At 36.3% G+C, this 11,236-nt stretch overlaps 1 protein-coding gene across 1 annotated transcript in view; it reads right to left on the bottom strand.

The window, feature by feature from the left end:
- RCOR3 (REST corepressor 3) overlaps positions 1-11,236 on the bottom strand; it is a 60,450-nt gene that overhangs the window by 48,757 nt on the left and 457 nt on the right. The window contains exons 2-4 of the mRNA XM_012638331.1: positions 10,850-10,906; positions 3,497-3,574; positions 494-546 (exon numbers count right to left, since the gene is read on the bottom strand). Of these exons, the coding sequence (XP_012493785.1) occupies positions 494-546; positions 3,497-3,574; positions 10,850-10,906 (188 nt within the window). The remainder of the gene's footprint in view (positions 1-493; positions 547-3,496; positions 3,575-10,849; positions 10,907-11,236) is intronic.

The following is an 11,236-nucleotide window of genomic DNA, read 5'->3' on the forward strand; positions in this document are numbered from 1 at the left end:
AGTTATCTAACCAAAAAAAAAGCCTTTTGTGATTTCATTCGAAATTTAGAAGTCTTAAATATTTCTTTAAATAAAAGGTTTAACTCTTAGATCCTTTAGAACAAAAAGTCAAAAGAGAATTAAACTTTTTTATAAATAGAAGATTTGTTTTTAAAGTCCTATCCATGTATATTTACCCCAAAATTCACCAAAACTTACTTTTCGTTTTTTTAAGCATTTACCAGAGTAATACTGAAGGCTCTCAGAAGCTTTCAGAACTCAAAGTAGAATAAGAAACAGGCACTGAGAAAAAATGTTCAAGCCCTTGAGATGATCAATGTTTATAAAAGCAAAATCCGTAACGTTGAAAGGTCAGATTTTGCCAGGACTTTTGTGGTATCTATAAGGTTGGTCAAACTTATGCACTTTCTTAGGACAGAAACTATCATGTGATACTCTGTGGATCTGATAAATATTGAGAGGAGCCTTAGTATTAAAATGTTTCTCTACATACCTGTTCCACATTGTAGCCATGCTTCTCCTTTGCAATTGCAATATATTCATCCACTGTAATGAAACAATGTTATATAATTAATCATTCTCATTTACTTCACTTGGTCAGGTCTACTTTTTTTTTTTTTTAACACAGCAAAACAAAATAATTTATATTCCAAGGGTAAAAAAATTAGTCAAAGCCATCTTCTATGAAACATCATAAAAAGAGATTTATATGAATAGTATCAGAAGCTCACCTGGTTTAAAATTTTATTTAGTATAACTTATCTCTATGACTATATATCATATACTTATCAAATTCAATAACATTACTACTATATTTTTTTGTATGAAGAAAAAGATCTGTGGGTAGCCAAAAGAATCTAATTACATTGTAAAATATAATGATAATTTATTGATTTTCTGTTGCAGTTTTTATTTGAAGAGACTTAGCTATTTAAGACCCTTTCTCATGTTTAGAGTTGGCCCAAAGCCTTTATCATTCCCTTTTTTTTTTTATCATTCCCTTTCTGATTGCTGTAGAAAGGATGGTTTATCTACAGCTTTGCCTGCTAAACATAATAATAACACATTTAAGTATGCTTCAGTATCCTTAAATTTTCTTAAGCTCTTCCTGTTTGCTATACAAAGAGTGTTTGAGTATTCCAATTTCATTTATCCTCCATATGTAATTAAGCCAACAGAATTATTTAGATAAGCAGTTTCAATGATGATCAACTGGCTATTTGAAGGCCTCATTGCTGAGAAGTCTGCCACATTCAGCAGGACTCAATTTTATGTGAAGTCCATATAATGACTCTTTCTTGACCCTTTAAAATTATATATATATATACACACACACACACATAAATTCTTTAAAAATATATTTGAGAAGCAGTGGTTAAGAATTCTGATCCTGGAACAGCTAGTCTACCTGGGCTTCATTCTCAGCTTGTTGCTAGTTTTTTGATTTTTGGCCAAGTAACTTATCTTTTTGTACCTCAGTTTCCTCACTTTAAATTGTTGGTAAAAACAGTACCCTCCTCCTATGATTAAGTGAGTTAATATATGGAAAGTGCTCTCAACAGCACCTGGCATATGTTAAGCACTTAATAAGTATTTGCTATGATTAATGGTCAGTACAGTTTAATATATGAATATGCTACTAACAATAACGCTATTAGAATAACAACTATTTTTTGTGGGTGCTATTATGTCTTCCCAAGTGTAAGCTTTGGTGCAGAAACTCCAAATATTACATTTTGTTTAAAACCCAAAGGACTCAAAAACATGATAGGTCTAAATATATGCTGATTAAATTTAACAAAAATATCTTATAGTCCTATAGACAGAAGGTTAAATAATACCAACTGACCTATGGTTCTCAATCCTGGCTATGTATTAGAATCAGTGTGGGAGCTTTTTTCTTTTTTTGAGACAGAGTCTCACTCTGTTGCCCAGGCTAGAGTGCCATGGTGTCAGCCTAGCTCACAGCAACCTCAAACTCCTAGCCTCAAGCAATCCTCCTGCCTCAGCCTCCCGAGTAGCTGAGACTACAGGTGCTTGCCACCATGCCCGGCTAACTTTTTCTATTTTTAGTAGAGACAGGGTCTTGCACTTGCTCAGGCTGGTCTTGAACTCCTGACCTTAAGCGATCCTCCTGCTTGGCCTCCCAGAGTGCTAGGATTACAGGCATGAGCTATGGTGCCCAGCCAGTGTGGGAGCTTTTAAAAAGTAAAATGTCCAGACTCCACCCCTGAAGATTCTGATTTAATCAGTTTGATACAGAGACTAGGCATAAGTACTTCAAAATCAATGTTCCCCAAGTGATTCCAATACATAGCCAAGGTTGAAAACCACTGCCCTAGACCTTCAACAGGATATTCCACATGAACATCACATTACCAGGACATGTTGGCTAAATTGTTTTCCACTGTGCTAAGAAATGCACCTTTGTATAAAACCAGGCTAAAACAGCACAATTCAGTGACACCCTGATGCTCAGTTTGTGAATGAAAACCTTTGCCTGTAACAATGATTGAACCTGGAAAACCCGATAGTCTCTTTCAGGTTCTTAGTACACAGTCCCAGGCCAAATGAATAATTTGTTTTCTGTTAAGAATGCCCCAGGGCACCCAATTCCTAGATTACCAGCTAGACCTTTTGCTGGTGTTCTAAAGCTCTTAAATAGAAAGCCTTATCAGGTATGCAGAAGCATACTCAGTTTCCAATTTTTAGTTTTCTTATTGCATCAATACACATTAGACTTACTATATAAATATGATAGAGAGGATATCATTAATTTACATGGGCCTAAATAAACCGTCATGAGACATCTTTAAGATGTTAGTAAATATTCTAAAAAGACAAGTTTATTTCATAGCTGCTAGAATTAGCTGTTCAATGTTGTTGCTGTTATTTTAAAAACTCAATGATAACTGAATGGAGGGGTGGGGATCTTAGTGTTGTTACCTGCACGTTTCCTATATCTGATGTGCCGCAAAGGATCAGGTCCGCTACATCACATTGAAGTCTAAAGCCACACCATGATTCAAGAAGTGCATGGTCAATGATCCAGAAGGTCTCCGTCCACAAATGGAGGGCACAAAGATGACCTGATGGCTGCTGAAGTCAGTTCTTTTCCCTTTCCTCTTTAAAATGGTAATGATAGTGGGCTCTTTGAAGTTTGAAGGCATTTCTTTACAGCTCCATATACTGAGGAAAAGCCTGTGCAGATGTCTACATAGTAACTCCCTCCCCTGCTTGAGGATTTAAGCAGCAATGCCATCAGATCCTAGGTTTTTCATTCTTCATGGGCCTGACACAAATTGGAATGATCAACCCACTATCTTTCAAAAGGAAAAACATTCTAATAGAACAACCTCCATTAAAAAACAAAATAAAACAAAGACAAAAACTGTTTTTAATGAGACTCCGAAAGAGCCAGAAACAAATATAAGTCACATTTTGAATTGACTGAGAGACCCCTGTTGACATTAACATTCACTTTCAGAAAACTTACATTTGGCATCTGGGATACTGTGATATGGAGACCATACAAGCATCCCTCCATTGTCCTTATCTGTGTACTTTGTAGCACCTGGAGAAAAAAAATTAATTACTTTGACTATGATGGATTTTATTTACATTCAAAATAAGTATAAACAAATTAACCTTTATTTTTATTTCAGTACAGGTACCTGCAAAGGAGGACAAAAAAAGTACAGAAAAACAAAGAGAAGGAAAACAGATTTATATTAAATATCCTGTTTATAAAAATTAAGGATATTTTGAAAATGCTAAAGTTTACCTCCTTCATATTAAAGACTTTCTTAAGTACATTACATATCCTTAACAGAATAGTAAATCTGATTTAACCTTCCATACATCAGTTAGACATTATCAGTAAAAACTCAGACTTTTTAAACTAGAGTGAATGCCTCAAGTATTGTTTTGTCCCATATCTAAATGGGTCAAGATTGCTGTTTTTAAATACTTATGTCTGATTGTATGGTTTTTATTTAATCTTATTCCTTGCTATGAGTCTGCCAGCTACTCCTTTTTAAACTGAATTTCATTTATTTTATATTTACAAAAGTATGTGCTCTGCGTAAGAAAAGTCAAAGACATAAAACAATGTGATTTCTTCTTAATGTAATTTAAAAGTCTACTTCTAATCTAGAAGCATACTATCCCTTTCTAATTTATTTCAAATCTGTTATAATCCAGAAAGTCAGAAAAATCAAGCCCTGTTAAAACTGCATGTAAATTAAGAATAAACAGAATGAATGAAAGCCTCATACAGCTATGCCAGCGCCAAGAACATGCCCATAGGTTCTGTCTTTTATTTACTAGGTGGTCTTTTTCTGGCTTCTACCTAATTCTTAGATACATTCAAGTTAATTTAAAACTATCAAGAAATGAAGCATTGTGCCACGTTTTAAGCAGACTTGTCTATGAGTATGTCACAACTGACTTTTATGAGGTACTGATAACTACCATTAAAAGGAGAATTCCAAAATTACTCACATAAAATATTAATATAATTCTGAAGTTAAATTGTGATCATTTATATAGTTGTAAGATATCTGGAATAAAGAACCTTGATTTCTAGGGGTAAGGGAACTATTAGTATATTCTCCATCTAGAGAAGTCATCCATCAAGCAATAATTTAATATCATTCAATAATTTTTTTATTTTTGAAATATCATTTATCACTATGTATATACAATCAACAATTTTTTAAGAATCATACACTGTTCTTAAAATATGAAGCTAAACTTATTTAAAAATTTTATGCATTTTATGATGAGGAAAAATTAAGCATAAAGAAAAGAGAAATAAAGAAGAAACACTATCAAAGTATTAGAAAAAACAATTATAAAATAAATCTAAAAACAAAACTTTCTGTATTTTGTTGCATCTTTAATAAAAGAGGACAAAAGCAGGAGCTTAGAATTTAAGAAAATACAAGTTAGAGGTTCATTATCTAAAATGTATATTCAATGAAAATAAACTTTGAGATATCTTTTACAAACTTCAATATTAAGATACATATTTAATTTTTAACCATGTAAACAAAAATACAAATGCAAAATAGCCAACCTACTTGATGGAAATAAAACAGAAGTCCTAAGTTGGTCAGAAGCCTTTATTTAATTAATAAAATCTAATGTTATTTCCAGTGAATATTCAAAACTTCAATCCTTTAACATGGAACTGATTCCTTTTGTACAACTGATTGTGACAATAAGATCATTTAAATCCTACTTAATAGAACATGGGATGCAATAAAGAAAGGTTTCCATTAAGTCTCAAGTCTTAATAGCATATCATGCTTAATATTTAAACATATTTCCTTGCGTCTCACATCTCATTCTTGCATTACAGAAAGTCTGAATTAAAATATCTTTATTAAATGTCTCTTCTGAAACAGGTATTAAACTATTTTTTTTTAAATATTTTTCCCCATGAAAAATTACAGTTACATTTCCAAAAAAATTCTGAACATTGTAATTAAGGGTCTGAGCTGACAGAAACTGGCATCGAAGCTGTGAGAACTAACAGCTCTTCTAATATGGGGGGTGGTGGGTAGAGGGAGAACAATCCTGTCTGATAGCAGAGAATGCCTAATTAGGCATTTCACAATGTTCTTTCCGAAACTCTGAACTGTACTGCACTATTTTCAATTATCTATGTGTCAACTAGACCTAAGATATGACTGATGTTCATAGGAAATAAGGGATATTTTAGAGCAATGGTTAAGAGTGTGGTCTGTGGAACCATACTCCCAGAGCTTGAATCCCAGCTCTGCCACTTGGTAGGTATGTCATGTTGGGCACATCTAATTAATCTGTGCCTCAATTTTCCTCATCTCTAAAAATATGGATGATGAGAGTACCTACTTCACAGAGTTGTTCAAAAATTAAATGAATATAACTGAAGTACCTGGCATATGGTGACCATTTTATGAGACTTAATCATTACTGCTAGTGTATGCTTATTGAAAACAACTCCTCCTTAACTTCTCTTCTTTATCCTGAAAAGGCGGCTTCTCACCTTATCAATCAACTGAAAAATAAATGAATAAAACCTCACGGGGCTATAACTCAGATGGCTGATGTCCTCTCTCACCAACCCTTTGAAAATGAGATTAAATAGATGAAAATAACTTTTTTTGTTTTTCTGGCAACTCAGATTTGCTTCCCCTCCTACAAAAGAATAGGACAAAGTAACTTGTACTATTAAAAATAATTTATTTACCCTGCAGGATGCTTATATCCAATAAAATTTTAGCCTTTTCATTGTAAAAATCAGAATGAACTAAGATATTAATATCTTAAGGACATAAACCCATTGTTTACTTTGTATTTATCTATAATATTTAAGATTATACCTCAGAACTGTCTATCAGAAACCGTACTGAGAATCAAACCTGATGTATCAACAAAATAATCATCCTTGTAAGTATCCTACCTACTGAATGGATTAACAAACCAAAATCCAGATACTAAACCATAATTTTAAAAGACTATAATAGTAGCATACCAGTTCTGAAAGCAAAATTGTTGAACAATCACAGTTTAAAAGTTCTAAATAAAACATTTAAAAGTTTAATCCCTTTGAAATCATTTAGATCTTTTAACTGCAGTTGGTAAAGTACATTTATGAAACTATTAGAGAAAACCAACAACTAAGAAACAAAAATATAATTTGATAAGCCAGGATTTCTACATCAATAGCATTTCAAAATAAGTACAAAAATAAAAATCTTCTATTACTTTTTAAGATTTCCTTTAAAGATATTAAAAATAAGGACTTTGATGGACATAATGGAACAAATATACATTAAGAACTTAAATATTGAGAATATTAAGATGCTCTAAAAATTTTTTAAATTTTTACCATTTATATGTAAGGTCTTAAATTACACACTTAACATACCAACTTCAAACTGGGATAAACAAAGACTTCCCCCGGGGAACATGAGCATGAATACGTTTTAAGACAATCAATTTTCAGACCTTCAACTTCCCTATGTTCTCATTCCCAAGACAATCTGTCTGAGAACTCACCTGTCGTCTAAGCTACATGTTACTTCTACTTGTCACTCCTCAAACAAGGCATGTCTCTCACGCATTCCAAATCTTACAACAGTACATGGCACAAAATTTTAAAACCTCCAGGGTTCCAAACAGGGTGTCAGCAAAGCCCTCCTTTACTTACGGCACCATAACTAATACAATTTTAATCAATTATGTATAAATTGTAATAATTCAAGCCAGAAGAGATTCACTCAGAACCGTATGTTTTCAAGAATAGATATTAAGGTGATAGAGAAGTTAGGTGATCGATAAAGTACTTTCAAGCACAAAAATATATTATGCAAGATAAAATTCTGTGAAGAAAATGCATGGAAATGATTTCAAAGATGAAAAGGAACAATGTAAACTTTTAGAATGTTAGGAGCCTGTCTATATATTTTATAAACAGATACTATCAGATCACCGTAGTATTTATGTTTAATTGGATACATTTAAAATAAGGATATAAAAGCTTTATTTTGAAGTGTTAATATTTTCAATATACCAGAGATCACATTCTTCAACTATTTAAACTTAGTGACAAATAATAGATATCATCTTTAAAATACGTGAGAATATGCTCTTCCAAAATTATTCTATGGGTATGCAAGCAACATATTTTGAAAACCACTGCTTTATATACATTAACTTTCACTTACTCTTGTGATATACTCAACATTATCACCCTTTCACAAAGGAGTCAGGCAGTTCATCTAAGGTCATTATGCCATATTAGATTAAAGGGAAGAGGTGAGACTTAATCACCACACAAAATTGCTTCTCATGGTGTAAGCACAGTCAGTAGGCAATAAATAAATGTTGGGAAGATCAAGTAAACAACTGAAAGAAAATAATCAAAACTCCAGTTAGTAAATTATAAAGACATCATTAGCAAAGGGCCCATATATTAAGGCAAACTGCCCCTAATCTCTTAATTTCCATAATTCCAACATAAATGTCAATTCTTCTCATATTCTCTAATCGGTTTACTAATTCATTATTTATGTGCTTAATTTCTATCATCATCACTATCATTATCTCTTCCAATAAAAATATTCTCCACAAAAAATCCTCTTTTAATTTTCCTACATTCTGATCATCATAATATCAGCACCCAAGGAATTCTTCTTCCAAATGATTTGTAGAGCTATGGGTGAGCCATCTTCGTAAAGATGGATTGAGTGGTTTGAGACGAAGATAATAAAATGAGAAAACAAGGAGAGCAGCCAACCATTTCTCAATTTCTATCATTAGTTAATAAAGCTCTTTTCCTTATTTTATCTTTTCCATGGCAATGTGTTTAAATTCTGACCTAATTATATTGAATTGATGTGAAATAAAAACTTCACACAACGGTTTAACACTTAGAATAAGAGTAAAATAGAGCAGCAGTACAATGCTGAATGGCATAGAGGCTCAATATATCCTTGTAAAAAGTATCTAATAATTGATAATCTGTATATGCTTGACAAAACTGGCCTATACTAACTACCAAAAAAACCTTCCTTCTAAGCGTAAATGGTAACATTTAGATTGTGTCCTTGGGTTTGGAATGCTTCTGGAGAAGATTATTAAGCAGAAAATGAATCAGTGAATTTCAAGAATGTGATGTTTATCCTTATTCTAATAAAATCAATCATAGACTGAGTAAATAAATTAAAAATATGGCTTTAATTATTTAAAAAATAGTAACATTTCAGTGACTTTTTTTTCTCCAAATATTCTGTTTAGGTTCAAAATAAGCAAAATGTTGATCAATTAAGTTTGTTAATCTAAATAACAGCCAGGTAAAACTGCCTAAATAATATTCTGTTTAAATCAATTATTCCTCAAATTTTCAAATTTGTTAGTGTTTAGTTTACCATGAAACAAAAAAAAAAATACTTTACAGGGATCAGGCTATGGCATGTGCAAGTTTGTTCCAGCATAAAGCCTGACTCTTAAACACAAGACCCCTAATCCATCTGAGCGTAGTTGTCTATGAAATGTTGACTCAGAAATCTCCCCAATGGGGCAAAGAGATAGGTAAATTTATAAACTTAAGAAATATATTCTAGCTGCTGACTTCTAATTTGGAAATAACTTTATCAATACCAAAAAAAGCTTTCAATGAAAGCTCCAAATGACAAAGGTGTACATAAACCCAAAATTATTCTTCATAATTATAAATTTTACTCTTTACTGAATAACTGCCATATGCCCAGGCATTTAATCCTGGCAAGAATTCTTTGAAATAATTTTTATAGCTAGGAAAACTGAGTCTCAGGGAAGGCAGGTGATTTGCTCACAGCACAAAAATGAAAGAGTTGGGAATTGAATTCAGTCTATCTTAAAGCCAAAGTATGCTCTTTCCAAATGTCAAGCTAAACCCTGAGGCACCAGGGTAATGTGAAAGTGCCATTCACCCACTAGCTACATCAATAAAGAAAATTAGTTTCATAAAACATTTAAAATTATGTGAAGCCCACCACTACACACACCGATAGCCTTTGAATAAAATGTATTCATGCTGTTTAGAAGGCAGCCCAAATCTAGTGAGCATTATCGTTTTTACCTATTAAAAAAGAGACTGTCCTGACAATCCTTTTAACACTCATTGGTTTATACCCCTCCCTTGGAACAGGAGGAGCTGCTACCTGAACTCTTTAAATGATTAGTAAATTTTCTGCGTTGTCCTAACGGTAAGGAGAGGAACGAAAATACCCTTCTCTACCCTAATAATTAAATAAACATGCCCTCCGTCCCCACCCCCCGAAAATCGCAAGCCCTATTAATTTCTAATACCGAATTCCAGAGTTATCATGAGCGGGCACTGGGCAAAATAATGACAACTGTAAGAAAATAAAAAGGTGGGGCCCCTCCAAAGTCTGTCCGAAGCCTGAGCTGAGGAGGGTCTGGAAAGGGTGGGGAGCAGGAAAGGCGCTCCACTTGGAGAGGCTCCGGAGAGGGCGCCTCCATATGCGGAACTCTCGCCCAATCCCCGCGCAGGCTGAAATCCCGTGACCGCCAGGGAGCCTGTTTGGAGAAAAGTAGACAGGGAGCCCGCAAGCTGGGTTGGCAGAGGACGCTGGAACCTGGCTGCTCGGGGAGAAAATGTCTCCTTGGCAGCTGCAGCCACTGTCCTGTGGTCTGACTTCCTAGGGCTGGCTCGCGAGCGAGGTGTGCCGCCGGCGTCTCCCCACCCCCTTCCCCCACCCCTTTCTCCCTGCGGCTCCTACACTCCGCAGAGATGCCGCGACCAAAGCTACACCACCTAGCCAAAAAGAAAGAACCGAGACGATCCCGTCCGCGCGCGGGTCGGCGGGGCTCGCCCTCGGCGTCGGCCGCTGACAGCCGCCCGGGTCTCCGCCGCCCGCCTTGCGGAGCGCGGCCCTCCGCTCCCAGAGCCGGCTTGGTGGCAACTGACATTTGCATGGCTGGTCCACACACAGCCCTCATGCACACCCTCTGCTACAGCCCTCGGCTCCGCAGCCGCTCCTCCCCCGGCCTCCGCCAAGGGCCGTTTTCCCTCTGCTCACCCCGACCCCGCTTCGGGCTGCAGGGTCAGAAAGGCGATGCCAGCACCGGGCAAGTGGCCTCCAAAGGGAACCATGTTAACCTTGCCATGCACACATCTGCCCACACGCCCTGTGTCACAGCCCGGCCAAGCCTGACAGCCTCCGCGCCACGGATGCCTGCCCAGCCCAGCCCCACATCCCCTCCCAGCCCCACGCCCGGACCCCGACCCCGTCTACCCCAAATCGAGCCCAGAAAAAGGGAGACGGGATTTTGCTTAAGCAAATATATCTACCTGGATCAAATTCAGGGATCCGAGCTTGGTATTCAGCTCCGACTCTCATCCCAACATCTGCAAAGCAATGCCAAAAAATAAAAAAAAGAAGAAGGAAAGAAAAGAAAGAAAAAGAAAAAGGAAGAGACACTTAATAAAAAATAAAAATCGCTGGATGGAGGAAAGAAGCGGCGGGTGGATGGGCAGATATTAACTCCGGGCACTCCAGGAGATGGCAGCGGATGGGGGGCGGGGAGGGGGGGCGAGAGCGGAGGATTGGTCGAGGGCGGAGGGACGGGGGTCGCGGGGGGTGCTGCTGCACTGCACCGGGAGTTCGAGGCTACCGCAGCGCCCCGGCTCCGAGGGGAGGGAGGGCGGGAGCGCGGCGAGGGGAGGGGGCTGGGGGAG

The sequence above is a fragment of the Propithecus coquereli genome, unplaced genomic scaffold (assembly GCF_000956105.1).
Source record: "Propithecus coquereli isolate 6110/MARCELLA unplaced genomic scaffold, Pcoq_1.0 Scaffold129, whole genome shotgun sequence".
Classification (NCBI taxonomy): domain Eukaryota; kingdom Metazoa; phylum Chordata; class Mammalia; order Primates; family Indriidae; genus Propithecus; species Propithecus coquereli.